This window comes from Vipera ursinii (genome assembly GCF_947247035.1).
Source record: "Vipera ursinii genome assembly, chromosome: 3".
In the NCBI taxonomy this organism is placed as follows: Eukaryota; Metazoa; Chordata; class Lepidosauria; order Squamata; family Viperidae; genus Vipera; species Vipera ursinii.
In genome coordinates, this window is record NC_139516.1 from 91671807 (window position 1) to 91691105 (window position 19299).

Below are 19299 nucleotides of genomic sequence, written 5' to 3' on the forward strand. Positions count from 1 at the left end.
CAGTGTGTCTTTCTTTTTTTAATTTTTGTTTATTTGTGTATCAAGCAAACATTAAGTCAATAGCGGTTTACATCACATTGCGAGGAGGAAATAAGGTTGTCCCGTTACATATAAGAAAGCAACCACCAATAAAGGAAAAATTATTGCATATAACAAGTAATAAAGTTCAACTAATAGCTCTTTTTGACATCCAATTGTACCATTGACTCCAAGACAAATAATAATCTGTGTCCCCTCGTCCCCTTAACATCATAGTGAGCCGATCTGATTCCGCACAGTTCATTATTTTCTGAATTACTATTTGGTCGGGTGGGCTAACATCCATCTTCCAATATTGGGCCCACGCCAATCTTGCAGCAGTGGTTATATGTAACAACAGGTACCACGCAGTTCTGTTTATATTTCGTGGTCTTATCCCCAATAAAAATACCTCAGGACACAATTGTATATGGTATCCCAACATCTCACTTAGCCATTTCTGAATATTCTTCCAGAAGTTCATAGCCTCTCGACAGGTCCACCATTGGTGGAAATATGTGCCTTCTTTGACACCACATTTCCAACAAGTTGGGGATGTTCCCGGAAACATTTTGGCAAGCCTGGCCGGCGGTAAATGCCAACGATATGCCATTTTATATATATTTTCTTTGTATGCTATTGACCGTGTTAACTTAATGTTCCTAACCCAAATTTCGCTTCACCTCTCAATATCTATTGAGCAACCTAAATCTCTCACTCAGGCATGGATCAAGGCCTTCTCGCCCTCCTCAGCTACTTCCATAGCCATTAAAAAATTCTAACACTTAGATAAGATCTTATCATCCACTCCCAACAAAATCCTATCCAGGGTATGGAGCTCTCGACAAATTCCAGGCCTCTGCCTGCCCTTCGTGTATTTACTACTAATTTGCAGATAGGTCCACCAATCTAAATTTAACCCCTGTTCCTGAAGTGATAACTTTGTTTTTAAGTTCCCATTTAGATCTAATAACTCTTTATAAGTCAACTTTTTCTCAAAATTATATAATGTCGGATAGATCACAGCTTCCAGGGGTGAGGTCCAAGGTGGCACTTTATTATAATATATTTTCCTAATTCCGGCCCAGATCTCAATCAAAACTCCACGTAAATAATGTTTAGTAAAGTATTCTGGGGGTCTACCTCTTTCCCACCATAGGTGGGCATGCCACCCCTGCTGGAGATTGTGGCCTTCAATTACCAACAAACGTTTACGTGCCAGTGTGACCCATTCACAAATCCATACCAGGATCGCCAAATTATAATAGTTTTGCCAATTTGGAACCCTGAATCCACCTTGTTCTTTCGGTTTCTGCATCATTTTTAATCTAATTCGGGGTTTCTTGCCCTGCCAAATAAATCTACTGGTACTCCTATACAAATTCCTAAAAAAAAGTTTTATCTAATCTAACCAGGGCCGTCTGAAAAAGGAATACCAATCTAGGCAAGACCTGGGTTTTGATCAAAGCTATCCGACCCATTAGCGAAAGTTGTAGCTTACCCCATTTCTCTAAGTCTTTCTCCAATTGTCCGACCAATTTTAAATGATTATCCACCTTTATTGAGGAACATCTATCGGACAGCCATATACCCAAATATTTAATTTTATGAACTATCTGGAAGCCCAAAGTATTTTGTAGTTCTAATCTCTGTATTCCCGTCATGTTTTTAACTATAATATTCGTTTTTTCTTTATTCGTAATCCAGCTACTTCACCAAATTTCTGTATCCTATTAATAAGTCGGCAGCCAGAAGTTAATGACTCTTCTAAGACAAAGACTAGGTCGTCTGCAAATGCCTGAACTTTATATTCTTGTTCTCTAACCTTCAGCCCTCTTACACCCAAATCCTCTCTTATTGACCTAAGCAGAGGTTCTAGAGTGAATATAAACAACAATGGAGAAAGTGGGCAACCTTGTCTCGTGCCTTTCGCTATCATCACTTCATCCGACTCTTCTCCATTAAGCAAAATCTTAGCTTTCTGTTGACTGTAGATGGCCTGAATTACATTCAAGAAATAATCGCCAGCCTCCATATATTTCAATTGTAATATGAGATAATTCCAATTAACCCTGTCGAAGGCTTTCTGGGCATCGAAAAAAAGAAGCGTTGCCTGCTTTTCAGGATGGGCCTCATAATACTCCAAAATATCCATTATAATTTGCACATTGTCTTTTAGCTGTCTAGCAGGTAAAAAACCATTTTGATCAATATGAATAAATTCATTGAGGTATCGCTTAAGTCTAGCTGCCATTACAGCTGCGAAGATTTTGTAATCAGAGTTAAGAAGTGAAATGGGCCTATAGTTATGTATAAGAGTGTGGTCCGCCCCTTCTTTCGGTATCAAAGAAATATAGGCTTCTAACCATGACTTAGGAACTTTAGACTCCTTCAACACCATATTAAAGATATCCTTCATATATTTTATAAATAGATCTGTGAAGATTTTATAAATCTCTGCTGGTAGGCCATCAGTGCCAGGGGTTTTCCCTGTCTTTTGTCCCTTGATCGCAATCTCTATCTCTCCTTCCGTAACATCCTTATTTAGCAAATCCCTGGCTGATTCTGGAAATTTGGGGAGGTTCGAACAATCTAAGTATTCCTTAATTTTCTCATCAGATATCTGCTCATTTGCATAGAGTTGTGAGAAAAATTCCTCAGCAATTTCTTTTTTCCGTTCATTATCCACCTGTATAACTCCTCTCTTATCTTGCAATTGATCTATCTGTCTACTTTCCCTTTCCTTCTTTAATTTATAGGTGAGCCACCGGCCCGCCCTATTAGCATGTTCAAAGTGGTGTTGTCTGGCCATTTTAAGCTTATGAGATAACTCCTCTTGGTCTAATAAAAGAAGTTGATGTTTACTAGCGTCTACTGCTTCCTTGGCTTTAACATCTAATGAATTGGTCTGTAAACTCCTCTCAGCAGTCCGCAACCTTGCTACCCACAGTTCCCTCTCCTTAAATTTCTGTCTTTGCTTTCCACGTATATATTTGATCGCTAACCCTCTCATATACACTTTAGCCGTATCCCACAAGGTCTGTATCAAGGTTTCACCATTATCATTGACCATAAAAAAGGTTTCCATTTCTCTCTTTATCATCTGTTGGAATTCTATCTCTGTCAAGATGCTTGTTCTCAACATCCACCTCTTATTTCTTCTAATTTTATCACCTTTCCATCTAACCAACAGTGGATTATGCTAGGCTCTATCTCAATCTCTACCGTACATGCTTTTAGGTCCGTAGTTACCCACACCAATATCAAGCCTCGACCATGATCTATGCGTGGGAGAAAAGAAGGTGTATTGATTTGTCTGAGGGTGGAAGGCTCGCCAAATATCCGTAAAACCCAGCTCGTCCCTCATATCTGCACATACTTTCGGAAGAATTCTCCTGTTTTCTCTCTTTTGGCTGTTCCCCAGTTTGTAGTCCAAATCCCTGTCAATTATTGCGTTAAAATCGCCTAATATGGATACATGGTCATATTGTAAATCAATAAGCTTTTGATACACCATTTGATAAAAATCAGATTGTCCATTATTTGGGGCATATATTCCCACCAAGAGGACCTGTAATCGACTTATGCGTACCTCCAACATTAAAATTCTTCCCTCCTCATCCTTATAAATCAGTTTTGGTTCCAAGTAATTCCTAACATAAAAAATCACGCCTCTCTGCTTCTCATCCGCTAGCACCACAAATAGCTCACCAAGTTCTGGACAATGCAGAACCGATTCATGTTGTTTTTTAATGTGAACTTCCTGGAGACATATAACATCCATATGCAATTTCAGTAAGTTCTTAAAAACCCGCTTCCTTTTCACCTGTACATTCAGACCATTTATATTTAGCGAAAACAAACATATTTCTTCCCCCATCCTTACTTATCTACGTTCTTTGCTCTAGTAGTCTGTCTAGCTACCTGTTGGTTCCTCTCCTCATCTCCCTTTCCTTCTCCTCCTCCTACCACTCCCTTCTCCTCCAACTCTCTCTCTTGACCATTACTATCTGCCTCCTCTAAATCTTCTCTTCCTCTCTCCTTTTCCCAAATTATAAATTCGCTCTCAAGGAATTCATCAGCCTCCTGGGGGGTTTCAAGGCGTATTCTTTTCCCCTGCCACGTCACCAAAAGCCCATCTGGGAGACGCCATTTATATCTCACCCCATATTTGCGTAATTTTGTTATCAGGGCTTGGTAATTCCGTCTTTGATCACGCACTTTCTTTGGAACCTGTCTCAAAATAGTGATCTGCCTACCCGCATATTTTATCACCTGATTTCTCGATCCCTGATATACCTCCTCTCGTAGCGATCTCTTACTAAATTTTATGTGGACTTCCCTAGGGAGATTCTGTCTCCTAGTAAATGATAGTAAATACCCGAAAGCACTCATCAATGCCATTATGCACCATCTGTTTGTCCTTCTGCAGCAACCCTGCCACCATCTCCACCATCTTTATTTCTAAATCTTCATCCGGCTCCTTCCTAACATTTTGGAATCTCAGAATGCAAGATTTCTCCATCTCAAGCAGAATTATATCGTCTTCAAGCTGCTTATTTACTAGTAACTGTCGCAACTCACGTCTCTCCATCACCGCTTCAACCTTCTCAACCTTCGTAACTACTTCCTGTATCTGACCCTCATGTCTTTCCATTGTCACACAGACATCATTCAATCTTGCGGAGATTTGTTTCATATCTCCACACATGTCACCCATCTCTTGTTTCAGTTCCGCCAAATCCTTCGCTGTGGATTCCTGTTTTTTTGTCATAGCTCCCTATGTGGAATATAACAGATTCTGAATTTCTTGAAGTGTAGGTGTCTTCTCAGCTGCTGCCACAGCCTCTAGTGATCTATGCGGAGTAGGAGGAGTCATAATTGGAGCCGACGATGTAGCTGTCAAAAGCTTCTTCCCAGCTTTAGCTGAGGAGCTAAACATTTCTGTTATGCAGAAGAGGAACCTCCTCCAAACTAGCATATAATTAAGAAAATCCCGGAAGTATCAGTTAATCCCTGCAGCCCCCCAATAGTTAATATTCTAGTGGGCTAATGGATAAAGAACCAGTAGAAAGGAACAAAGATATATATAACAATGTTACAAGACTCTCTTCTTGCAGATGTTCCTCACCGCTCTTCTGCAGTTTCCCGTGGCTAATTTATAGCAGTAGCTTAATCACCATACAATCCACATCCAAGCCAGAAGAGGGACAATAAGAGGTAGCTTCCTGCCACTTGCCAGCTGATTGTCAAATGAGTTTATAGGGAAAAAAAAACCACAGCGGCAAAAGTAGATCATAAAAAGTCCAAGGAGGTTCCCAAATACTCTGGAAATGGGAAAAAAGCTGCGCCCAATCAGTTCTACTAATTCAGCAAACGGTCTAGAGCCCGATCTCCCCAGTCTTCACTGCACCTCCGAGCTGCTCACAAGAAAAACTATTCTGCCGCTTCCAGCCGCAATCCAGTCTTACACCTCCCGAATCCCTTCAAACTCAATTTTAAGGGGGCGATCCATTCCTCTCTCGCAGTTCAATTAATACTGTACCAACGCCGCTTCTGCTCCATTCCCCCAAAAGCGCTCTGTCAAGGCAATGGGCCCGATATCCTCTCAGCGGGGCCCTCTTCTCTTTACCGGAGATCAGGACTGTCCTTCACTTCACTGGAGGTTCGCACTACCCCAGCAAGCCTGGACCTCTATCCTTCTTTGCTGATCGCTCCACGATCAGCAACGGCTCATTTAGCCACTCGGTAGAGAGAAAACAAAGCTCGGCAGTTCAGGAAAGTTTTCCCTACCACTCCGCTTGCCTCTGAGGTCGCGCCGGAAGCTCCAACTCTGTCTTTCTTGGTTAATGGAGTCTAACATGGGTATAATATACAACGTTGCTTACTGAATTAACCAGAAGAGATATCTCTGAATTTAAGATGACTTCATGCTCCCTCCCTCAAACGAAATTAGACAGAAAAATATTACAAATAGACCAAATCCTGGAGAATTTATCTTCTCAATAAAGGAATGCATGTAGCACACAAAAATAAGAAGCTAGACACCAGAACAGTACACTGAAAAGTCCTTCAGCTCACTGAACTGCCTGATGATTGCATTACCTGGCCAAAACCCGACAGGCAGTCTCAAAGACACCCAAGTCCTAAGCCATGTTATGCTTTATAAATAACTAGGACTTTGCACTCAAAAATTGACCAATAACTAATATAGCTCAGGCAACAGTGACGTCAAATGGCAATAATAAGCCTGTCTAGTAAGCACATTAGTAGCTACCTTTTGCAAAAAAATAATGATATTTAAGGACAATTAATTAGAGTAATCCATATAGGAGGTGAAAAGAACATGAATGACTGAACTGACAGCCCAGCCAAAGCTGGACAAAGGTCATTCCAAGTATGACATTGCAAGAGCTATGAATCCAGAAGCAGCTTCAGGCCTGCTGTTTCAGGGAAAACACAACCCCATCCAGACCCAAAGTTGGAATATTCCCAGAATTAGGAAGCGTCTGAGTTAACTGCCACTCCATCTTGCTTGGGGCAATTCTGAGGCTGTACTTTCCCATCTAAGCTCTGACAGCTTCCAGACATCCGGGCAGGACTTTTATCACATGCCCTGGCATCAAATGCCCTTCGCCCAGTGCGCTCCCACAGGGAGGGTCTGCTCAGGGTCCCGCCGGTAAGAGATTGCCGGCGGGTGACACCCAGGGATAGGGCCTTCTCAGTGGGGGCGCCTGCCCTCTGGAACCAGCTGCCAGTGGAGCTGAGGACTGCCCCCAACCTCCGATCATTCCGCCGGGGCCTGAAGACCTGGCTCTTTGAGCTCTCGGGCCCAGGCTGAGGAGAAATTTATTTTAATTGGGGTTTTTAATTGTACAGGGTTGGTTTAATCTTTTTTAAATTGGTTTTTTAACTTTTGTATGTTTGATTTTTAACTCCCTGTAAACCGCCCTGAGTCCTCAGGGAAAGAGCGGTATATAAATGCAATAAATAATAATAATAATAATTGAGTACTATCAGCAAATTAGATATCTCATTTCGTAACAAGATGATTTGCTCAAGTGATAGTAAACAAAAAACAGGCTCAGGATTTCATACAGGAGTGCCCACTGCCCTATGCTTCTTCCCCAAAATGACAGAGTGGACTCCCTCCCTTAGAAAGGAGTGGAGCCACAATACACAATGTCCCAGCTCTCACAGACAACCCACAAGGATTCAGTTGCTCCATGAATGTTTCCCAGAAGATTGCTGTCAATTACCCAGCACACAGATGCACATTACAGATGAACTAGGTGGGCCCCCATATATAAAAATAGCATTATGTGTGTCCATTAAGACCAGCTCAAATCTATGCTTTATTATCATGTCTTGGTTCTACTTGTTGGTTATTGTTTATACCAATACTGGGCATTTCGAGTAAACTAAATACATTATTTTCAAAATCGATTACATTTAAAAAGAAAGGGAATGTAGAAGTTTGTGCTTTAAATTGAATTTTAAGATAACTATCAAAACTTGGAGCACAATTAAAATACTGAGCCTTTGAAGTATAGTCTGACTTTTACCACAGATGCATGTTGTTGTTTTTCTTTTGAACTTATACAAAGTTGAATGGTATGCTTTTAAACCCTGGGGTAAATCCCAGAGATGCCAAACTATTTAGCATAAATTGTGATTCAATTCTAATTTTGCAGGTTCTCTTTAACACTGCATAATATTCTACACTGCCTTTTTAATGCAGATAGGGAACCTCAGAAAAGAATTGTATGAGTAATGAAAAATACTTACAGCACTCTAGGTAAATCTGGATTCAACACTTTGCTTCTGCCATTCTTGCCATTCTTTATTAGCAAACTGAGCTAATAAAATGATATTGTACCTGCCAAAATAAGCTGTGTGCATCTCCTTTGATGAGTTCAATGATGTCTCCAATCTGGATGAATAACGGAGGACCATCCGGCGGAACTGGCTGGGGAATCCCAGTATAGTTTTTAATCACTTGCATTTTTGGTAAACCTTTTGAGAAAGGAAGAAAAATGAACAACCCCCATGTGATAAAAAGTTAAAGCAATGTATTATCTCATATAAACTCCCCCTTTTCTAACACTGATATTGTTTCCTGAATGGAAGGTCCTATCCCAGATATTCTTCCTCAAATAAATTCAACAGTCTGATGGACTTTTTTTTAAACTTATACTCTCTCTTCTCTCACTCAGTTGCATTCCTTCACTCAATAGCGTACACATGAAAATTGAAAGCAATTACTGAAATTGAAAAAGAGGGTTCAGCTCATGAATATCAAGGGAAAATTAATAAAAGTTCAAGTACAGGTAGTCCTCAACTTACGACCACAACTGAGTCCAAAATTTCTGTTGCCAAACAAAGTGAACCCCATTTTATGACTTTCTTGATACAAGTGTTAAGTGAATCACTGCAGTTGTTAAGTTAGTAACACGGTTGTTAAGTGAATCTGACTTCCCCACTGACTTTCCTTGTCAGAAGGTCGCAAAAGGGTGTCATGTGACTCTGGGACACCGCAGCATTCAAAAATGTGAAATGGTTACCAAGCATCTGAATTTTGATCACATGACTGTGCAAATGCTGCAATGGTCATTAGTGTGAAAAATGGTCGTATTTTTAGTGCCCTCATAACTTCAAACTGTCACTAAATGACTAGCTGTAACTTGTTCTTCCAACAAAAGACTTAGGTACAGTGAAGTCAAAGATGACTCAAAAGTCTAGGATGTGCTCTCATACAAGTACCCTCTGCACTTCTCTGATTTGCTTAAAGGAAACATTTTTCTTTAGGCTGTTGCCTAGCCCTAGTTCATAAAACAGCAGCGTGCATAGTTTTAAATGGAAAGGAATCAATCTTTTGTCAACAGTTCACTCCGTTCAAATCAAATCTTTATGATGATCAAAGACCAGCATAAGCAGGGCAGGGTACAATCAGTTAGAAAGCACAGAAAATTCAACAAAGTCTAAAAATAATAATAGTAATACAAACTTAAAAGATATAAAACAGAAAGTATATATAAAAACAAAAGTCTAAAAAGGAGGGATAGAAGAATTAGATGCGCGTTAGCATAAAGGTTAGTATGTGGCAGACCAAATCTATCATACCGTAGAATACCATGATGAGCTGAATGCTCATTAAAATTCGTTTATGGCACAGATCATCATATGACGCACAGAACCTGGCAACATGGTATGTTGTAGCCGCATTAGTGTCTGAAAGCAGCAAGGAGCTGGAGAATTGTCCGTGCCTTTATGCAATAATGGTGAGATGGGGCTATATTCCAGGGCAGTATAGGCACTAGAAAAGCACATGCTCTGTTTTTTTCTGCGTGACCAAGGACATTGACTATCCAGGTAGAAAAATCTTCCTGTATTGGCCTTCAACAACAGAGGAGATACATTTCATCAATGGCTCTTGCCTTTTGAGAGCAGGTATGTTTGTGGCTTTGTAAAAGATGTATCTCAAAATTATCTAATTTTAGGGCAAAGTGGGGGGGGGGAAACAATAATGCTTTAGATCTGGATATGAGAAAACACATTTGTTTTACTCACATCTCCACTGGAAAGAAAATATGTTTAGTCACAAACTATGCCATGTTTCTGATATAATTGTTTGAAAAGAAAACGTCAGTTTTTCCTACGTGGTGTTGGATTTTCACAGTAGCTTCTTTTGTTTGATCTCATGATTGGTCTCATTTAAGACCACAATGAATCTGCGTATGGACAGAAGTTGAACAACTGGCCCTGTGGTGTGACCAGAACAATCTTGAACTGAACACACTCAAAACTGTAGAGATGATAGTAGATTTTAGGAGAAGCCCTTCTATTCTACCCCCTTTTACAATAGTAGACAACACAGTATTAACAGTAGAGATCTTCAAATTTCTAGGTTATATGATATCTCAGGACTTAAAATGGACACTTAACATCAAAAATGTCATTAAAAAGCACAACAAAGAATGTTCTTCCTGTGCCAACTCAGAAAGCTCAAGGAGCTGCTAATACAGATCTACAATGGAATTACTGAGTCTGTCATTTGCACATCTGTCTGGTGCAAATGACAGACTGCAAACGAGACTGCCAAACTCTCTGGTTTGGCACAGCAATGAAACAAGAAAGACACAGACTTCAACAGTTAGTTAGGACTGCAGAAAAAACAATTGCAACCAGCCTGCCTTCCACTGAGGATCTGTATACTACACGAGCCAAAAAGAGGGCTGTGAAAATGGAGGCGGAGCCAGCTGTCAAACGGAATGGCTGTGTTGAGACGCCGCTCCGAATGAGCGTGCCGATCTCACAGCTTTTTCTCTGTTCCCGGTGGGTTTTTTAAAAAGCCCCAGATCTCTCGGAGGGAGATTAGAAGCAGAGGCACCCAGCTGAGCAGCTCAGGATGGTGGTTCGAGCTGCAGAAAGCGGGAAAGCCTAGGAGAGAGCCGGGTGAAGGAGATGGCCCATTATGGCGGCCGTGAAGAAATGACAGCTGTCAAAAATAGCAGTGAGCCAGCGGGACAGCAATTCATCTAACCTGGCAGAAGAAATACTCAGCGAACTCTTGTAAGTGTTCCGGATGGCGAAATCTTTCCAGAGAATTTCACAGAAGAGAAGAGAAGAGAAGAGGAGAGGCCCCAGAGCAAAAGGGGAATTCATCTCCCCTGTCAGATAACGGCGAGAAGGAGACGGGGAAAAAGAGATCTGACCTTAAAGCAACAGGCTCACAGGCTGTAAGGACTGGAGATCAAGGGTGGTTTCTCTTTCTGGCTCTTGCAGTACAGCCAAGAAGGAGTTTAACAAAAAACAAAATAAACTTGAAGAGTGACAGTGCGGACTGAGCTGAGAGAGCGGACATCTTGAAGAAAAACTAATGACCAATTAGCATCAAAGGAGGGAAAAGTGATACTTATAACTTAAGAAGTGAACTATTTGTTTCAAAAAGTTTCTAAAACAAAAGGGATAAAAGGTAATTGTTTTGAGAATTTAGACCAATAAGAATTAATTGAATATAACCTATGGTATGATTGATTTGGAGGAGACTAATTAGGAACAAAAAGTTGAATGTTTAAGGAGGGAGAGAAAATCTATTTCTCCCCTTGTTGTATATAATAATATTCATAACTGAACTGACTGTGAAATCTGGTTTTTATTGTTAAAGAATTGAATAATATTGGTTATATTATTGTTACATGTTTCTATGTAGAAAAGTTAGGACTGTTTGGAATATAGATCTTTGAAATTGATTAATAATTATTATTATGTTTTATTGTAATAGGTTGGATATTGTGTTAGCAACAATATCTAGCATTGTTAAGATATAAGGCACTAGTGATTATAACATTGGAAGAACAATAAATTCCCCAGGTGTGGTGGAGGGAAAGACAAAGATTGTGTATAAATGGGAGGGATGGCTGATGTCATTTAGAAAGATTACAAGCATCCCAAATCTCACGAGAGTTGGGACTGGAAGAAGGCAGATGACCCAAGCCTCATCAGCAGAATTAAGCCCAGCAGGACAAAGATCTATAGAGGAGATGATGCCGTGGGAGAGAGCAAGCTCACTTAAAGACATACAAGCAATATTACAATCCATGCAAGAGCTTATGTTGAGAAATCATGAGGATTTAAAAAGAGAAATAGGTGAAATAAGGAATGATACTGGAGAACTCAAAGAGAGGATGGGAGCAATGGACGGAAAATTTGAATGTTTTCAACAGCAAATATTGAAAAATGAACAGAAATTATTAGAAATGGAGGATAGAATGAATAAGGAGGAAAGAAGAGTAGATGAAATGAATGAAAAACTTTTGCAAGCAAATAAAGAGTTATAAAAAACCATTATACTGCTTGAAACTGAGAAAGCAGACCACTATTTACGTTTCCAAAACGTGAAGGAAGAGAAGGGGGAGGACCTCCCAGAAATGATGACGGACTTGCTAGCAAGGGCCCTAGGGACAGGGAAAGATGAGATGGCAAATGAGATTGATGAAATATATAGAATTCACACAAATTGGTACATATCAGATTTATGAAGAAGTCAATTAGGGATGAGATTTTGCACAGAACAAGGGACGACCCAATAGAATATAAAGGTAAACAACTAATTGTCCTCAAACAAGTCCCTAGGAGGGTAAGAGATCTGAGAAGGCCCTACCAACATATTACATCAAAATTAATAAGACAAAATATTAATTTTAGGTGGCTGATGCCGGAAGGGATTGTGGTGACCTGGCAAGAAAAGAGATATAGGTTAGATTCGATTGATAAAGGAGAAGAGTTTTTCCAGCAGCATCTAGGCAATGAAGATGAACTAGAAGAAAGAGAGTTAAGAGAAGGGAAAAATGCAGAGTGATATAATAGAAAGACACTGGAATCACAAGACAAAAAACAGGAAACAGAGAGAAGAGAAAAAATGAGAATGCACCATGACAACAATGATAAGTGTAGACACAAAGAAGTTAAGGAAGATAGACCGACAAGGGCAACAAGATCAAAACAGAGGCAGTAATATAGAAATATTAACAGTATTATCATTAAATGTGAATGGACTAAACTCCCCAGCTAAGAGAAATATAATTTTGAATAAGCTCAGTAAGAAAAATTTAGATATAACAATTCTACAAGAAACACATATAAAGACTCAAGATCAGGATCTATTAAACTACCCTAAGTTAGGAATTAAATTTGTATCGCTTTCACAGCAGAAGAAAGGAGGAATTGTGATATATGTTAAAGAAAGAATCCCAGCAAGACAAATTTATCGAGATGAGGAAGGTAGAATATTGATTATTGAAATTTCCTTGAACAAAAAAAAGGTCGCCCTGGTAGGAATTTATGCCCCCAATGAAAAACAAAGACAATTTTATAAGAAATTGCATAAGGTTATTGCTGATATGGATTATGAGAACATTTGTATAATTGGCAATTTTAATGCAATTATAGACAGAGAAATAGATTATAAGAGTGAGGAAGTTAGGAAACGAACCAGGAGAATATTACCCGGTACTTTTTTTAAAATGTGGAGGAATTAAATATTCAAGATAGTTGGGAGGGAGAGAAATTTGAATGAAAAGCAATTTACATACTATTCAGGGCGGCATCAATCGTGGTCTAGAATTGATATGGTCTGGACAATGAAAGAACTAAATTCAGATATTGATGATATAATAATAGATATTAATACTTGGGCAGATCATAATCCCATTGTAATTAAATGGAAAGAACAGAAGACAACAACAAGGAGGTGGACTCTTAAAAAGGCAATCCTAAACCAAACAGAATTTAAACATAAGATGGAGGAACAAATGCGGACATTCTTCCAGATAAATAAGAAAGAGGAGACTATCACTCAAAATTTATGGGATACGGCCAAAGCAGTTATGAGAGGAACTGCAATTGCGTATATGGCCAATGAATATATAAAAAAGGCAATATCGAAAAAGTTTAGAGGATGAACATAAAAAATTAGAATTAGAACTACAAAAAAACCCACAATGTAGAGATTTAAAACAACAGTTGGATTTAAATAAGCATAAATTGAATATTATAGAAAATGGAGAATTGGCACAAAAAATAAGAAGCATTAGACAAAAAGTTTTTGAGCAGGCAAATACAGGGAGTGCAGAATTATTAGGCAAATGAGTATTTTGACCACATCATCCTCTTTATGCATGTTGTCTTACTCCAAGCTGTATAGGCTCGAAAGCCTACTACCAATTAAGCATATTAGGTGATGTGCATCTCTGTAATTAGAAGGGGTGTGGTCTAATGACATCAACACCCTGTATCAGGTGTGCATAATTATTAGGCAACTTCCTTTCCTTTGGCAAAATGGGTCAAAAGAAGGACTTGACAGGCTTAGAAAAGTCAAAAATAGTGAGATATCTTGCAGAGGGATGCAGCACTCTTAAAATTGCAAAGCTTCTGAAGCGTGATCATCGAACAATCAAGCGTTTCATTCAAAATAGTCAACAGGGTCGCAAGAAGCGTGTGGAGAAACCAAGGCGCAAAATAACTGCCCATGAACTGAGAAAAGTCAAGCGTGCAGCTGCCAAGATGCCACTTGCCACCAGTTTGGCCATATTTCAGAGCTGCAACATCACTGGAGTGCCCAAAAGCACAAGGTGTGCAATACTCAGAGACATGGCCAAGGTAAGAAAGGCTGAAAGACGACCACCACTGAACAAGACACACAAGCTGAAACGTCAAGACTGGGCCAAGAAATATCTCAAGACTGATTTTTCTAAGGTTTTATGGACTGATGAAATGAGAGTGAGTCTTGATGGGCCAGATGGATGGGCCCGTGGCTGGATTGGTAAAGGGCAGAGAGCTCCAGTCCGACTCAGACGCCAGCAAGGTGGAGGTGGAGTACTGGTTTGGGCTGGTATCATCAAAGATGAGCTTGTGGGGCCTTTTCGGGTTGAGGATGGAGTCAAGCTCAACTCCCAGTCCTACTGCCAGTTTCTGGAAGACACCTTCTTCAAGCAGTGGTACAGGAAGAAGTCTGCATCCTTCAAGAAAAACATGATTTTCATGCAGGACAATGCTCCATCACACGCGTCCAAGTACTCCACAGCGTGGCTGGCAAGAAAGGGTATAAAAGCTGGAAATCTAATGACATGGCCTCCTTGTTCACCTGATCTGAACCCCATTGAGAACCTGTGGTCCATCATCAAATGTGAGATTTACAAGGAGGGAAAACAGTACACCTCTCTGAACAGTGTCTGGGAGGCTGTGGTTGCTGCTGCACGCAATGTTGATGGTGAACAGATCAAAACACTGACAGAATCCATGGATGGCAGGCTTTTGAGTGTCCTTGCAAAGAAAGGTGGCTATATTGGTCACTGATTTGTTTTTGTTATGTTTTTGAATGTCAGAAATGTATATTTGTGAATGTTGAGATGTTATATTGGTTTCACTGGTAAAAATAAATAATTGAAATGGGTATATATTTGTTTTTTGTTAAGTTGCCTAATAATTATGCACAGTAATAGTCACCTGCACACACAGATATCCCCCTAAAATAGCTATAACTAAAAACAAACTAAAAACTACTTCCAAAAATATTCAGCTTTGATATTAATGAGTTTTTTGGGTTCATTGAGAACATGGTTGTTGTTCAATAATAAAATTAATCCTCAAAAATACAACTTGCCTAATAATTCTGCACTCCCTGTAAACCTGGGAGATGGCTGGCCTATAGATTGGAAAAACAAAAAGATAATAGATGGATTAGTAAATTACGTAATCAAGCAGGGGAGATAGTACATCAAAATGATGGGGAAAAATGGGTGACGTATGAATTCTATAAAAATTTTTGGAAGAAATATTACGACAAAAAAAATGATTTAAAACCAGAAATCTTTTTATTAGGGATTGTTAACGATAATCTCAGTAAAGCATCTCTCTACTTATTAGTACATATCTTAACCGCAGCAAGACTGGCATATGTCCAAAAATGGAAAAGAAAGGAAACACCCACTGAAGAAGAAATTATAGATAAAATTTTATCCTGCACTGAAATGGACAGGTTAACCCTCCCTAGAAATCAAAAATAAGAACAAAACGGAGTATTATGAAATTTGACAAAATTTGTACAATTGGTTAGAGTTAAGGAGGATCGCTGAGATGAACATTGTTTGATTGGTTGATAATGTAAGGATTTTTTATTAGCATCTATATAATAGACATAACTGAAAGATATGTAAATATAACGCTGAGGAATGAGTGACAGTTTACTAAAAAAAACTGACAGATCTTATATTTTATTTTATTTTATTTTTTTTATTTTAATTCCATTTATATCCCGCCCTTCTCCGAAGACTCAGGGCGGCTTACAAGCTTAGCAGTTTTTTATACTCTGTCCTGTTATAGATTGTATTTTAGGTTTTTGTTATTTCTCTGTAACATAAGATAATACTAATAGTAGTGTTGTAGCTAGGGAAGTTGAATCATGTCCACTTTTGTTTTTAAATGTATATTTAATAAAATTTTCAAAAAAAAGAGGGCTGTGAAAATATCTACAGACCCCTCACATCCTGGACATAAACTGTTTCAACTTCTTCCCTCAGGATAATGCTATAAGGCACTGTATGCCAAAACAATAAGAACAGTTCTCCCATGCCATCACTCTGCTAAACAATTAATTCCCACAATACTGTCTTATGCCCTGGGCCTGGGATGTCAAAATACCTAGTAGGGCAGTATTATTATTATCCTTCTCATCTTTATCATATTTCTTTAGCTTCTTATGACTATAACCTTGTTCTTTGTATTTAATGATTAATGTTGCTTTTATTTAGTATCCTATTATGATTTACGTTGCTTATTTAGTATCCTATGACTATCACTTAGTGCTGTATCTTTTGATTTATTATTATTGTATTGTAGCAGGTGATAGATGTGTGCACATGGGAGGCTGTAGGCGCAAAGACAACGCTCCGACCGGCTCCGCACACCGAGCCTGCACAGGAAGGACCTGTGCACAACGGGGCAGGCTCCCGGCTGTTTCCAGCGACCATGCCAGGGCGGGGAGGCTGTGCTGAGGGACCTGACGCCGTGCCTGCGCACAAGAGGCCTGCAGGGGCCAGAACATGGCCCCGACCGGCTTTGCGCACTGCGCCCGTGCGAGAGAGACCTGCACATGATGGGGCAGGCCCCCGGCCATTCTTGGCACAGGGAGGCCTACCTGAGGGGGAATCCAACACGCAGCTGCTGATCTGGGCTTCTCTCGTTGTGCGGCAAATGAACTACACCTCTGACTGTGGGGGGTTTGTTTATGGGATTGCCTGGTTGGGGAGCTGGGGTGGTTCCGACAGGCGGAGAGGTCCCGGGGCCTGGGGATCATGAAGAGAATTGTCCCGGGTGGGAGAGGACCAGAGGTGGGGGGCCTGGGGGTCTGGTGTGGGGGTTTCCGGGGCTACATACCTGCACGTGGAGCGCAGAAGAAGAGCAGAAGCCAAAAGGCCCTGGGGGGGAGGGATAGCGCATTTATGGGGAGGTGGGCGGATGCTGGTTTGCTGTGGGGGCGTGGTGTCTTGTGCCGGATGGTGTTAAATAGCGTTGGATGCAGAAAGCACCCAACGCTGACTTTGTTCCCACTTCAGATTGCTTTGTGGAAGAGAATAAACGTTTCCTTTGTGGGTTGTCTACCGTTCCTGCTGTGGTTTTTCCTGTCATTTGCGGACGGCTATTTGACATCTATTCTATTCTATTCTATTCTATTCTATTCTATTCTATTCTATTCTATTCTACTCTACTCTACTCTACTCTACTCTTCTTTTGTTGTACATTATGAACAATTCTGATGGTCAAAAGCATCTATTCTAACGGCTTTTTAGAGAATCATGCCCATTACACTACCTAAAAAAATAAATGTGTTAGAGTGAAGGCATCTGAGTTGCTATTTTTTTAATGAAAAATTGTGCTTTTAGATGTTTGTTTGACTTACCTACTGAGCAGAAAATAAATGGCCCAGTAATTCTTTGGGCTAACTGCTTGAGTTATTCTGTGTGTTTATCTAAAACCAAAAATCTGGGCTAGTTTCCAGATGCTTATTTATTAACTGGCCCTTTTTTTTTACAGATGCAACTGTCTAGCAGTGGTATACAGGCATGCTTGAGCTGAGGTATTGCTGCTTGGTTCATCAAGTCTCAGCAAGCCATTGCAGGGTGTTCCTCTACTTGAGCAACATATATATGTTCTTCTGTCATTGCAGCTGTCTGCTCAGTTACCTTGAATAAAAAGAAGCAATGCCTCTTTCTGAGGCAGAATGCATTACCCACAGTTCAACCCAGGTATGCAAGGGGTATGATGTCCCAGATGGTAGACAGAAAAGGACATCCTCCAGGGTCCCAACAAGAAATACACTACTCAAAGCATGCCTCTCCTGCTAGATCTCATGGGATGGGCAGACACCATAAGGGAGAGATAATCCCATAAGTAACCCAGCTCCAAGCCATAAAGGTCTTTGAAGGTACTATATGAGGCCCAAAAGAAATTGCTCCAAATCAATATGATCCTATGATGGAGTTTTTCCCTACAAAGTTAATAACAGTAAACTCACAGATTTCATCATTTGCTATGGTTTCAGTGGCATTTCAATTACAAGTTTAAAACTTCATATATCAGTGCTTGCTCTTATACATATGTCTTTTTCCCCTGTGTCCCCATGATCATTTTATACATATTTGAAAGTGTATATAAACTTCCATGCAGGAATACATCAAGAAATCTACCTCTGCAAATTTCCTTTTTTAAAGATCTCTTTTGAACCACAGCACTGAAAATCAAGTTTCTATATTCATTTAGACACTTTTGGTAAGTTTAGCAATGTAGACCAGCAATGTCGCTAAAGACTGATTAAAAAGGTGTTTAAATACTGAATTATTTATCATTAATTTGCAGAATATGGATTAAAACAATAATGGAACCATAGGTAGTAAGCAGGAAGAAGTGACATGGATATGAAATAGACTCCCACAAGATAATGAAAACTACAATTCAAAAATCTGATTCAAACCTCACTCATTATGGGGAATAACACTTTTTGCAGGTGCATCTATGACACAGCAATGCTTCAAAGATAACCTTTTATCCATCAACACCGAAGCATACTAGCTCATTACTGTTATATGGATAACATGGAACCTAAAAGCAAATTCAAGGTGCTGGTAATGACCTATAAATCCCTACATGGCATGGGTTCGGAGTACCTTAGGGAGCACCTGCGGCCAGCATCAACTTCCCTCCGCCCAGTGCGCTCCCACAGAGAGGGCCTCCTCAGGGTGCCACCCGTCAGAGAATGCCGACTGATGGCCCCCAGGGGGAGGGCGTTCTCTGTGGGTGCGCCTGACCTTTGGAACCGTTTACCGGTTGAGCTCCGGATGGCTCCCGACCTTCACTCCTTCTGACGTGATCTAAAAGGGCGGTATACAAATTAAATTAAATAAATAATAAATAAATAAATAAATAAATGTTCATTTAATCTTTCCATGAATGTGCACTTCAGCATTACTGAAAATGGTTGGAGCCATTTTTTATCTTAAATCTAAAAGGCTGAAGCTTGAGCTTTAGAAATCAGATTGAATGAATCATATAATTAGTGTCTAAGGAGCTATAACTTCTCATTTAGAAGCTTTACAACTCTTGACAATTTGCTTAAAAGTAAAGATACTGGCAAAGTTAGGCAACATTATAAATACTCTTATTAGTACTGGCCATTCTAAGGACTACAAAGTTAAAAAATACAATGCATATGGAACAGGGAGAGAA

General features: G+C 39.8%; 1 protein-coding gene across 1 annotated transcript in view; it reads right to left on the reverse strand.

Annotated features, from left to right (window-relative positions):
* VAV3 (vav guanine nucleotide exchange factor 3) overlaps nucleotides 1–19299 on the reverse strand; it is a 216342-nt gene that overhangs the window by 28032 nt on the left and 169011 nt on the right. Inside the window, exon 20 of the mRNA XM_083360483.1 lies at nucleotides 7898–8034. Within this exon, the coding sequence (XP_083216609.1) occupies nucleotides 7898–8034 (137 nt within the window). The remainder of the gene's footprint in view (nucleotides 1–7897; nucleotides 8035–19299) is intronic.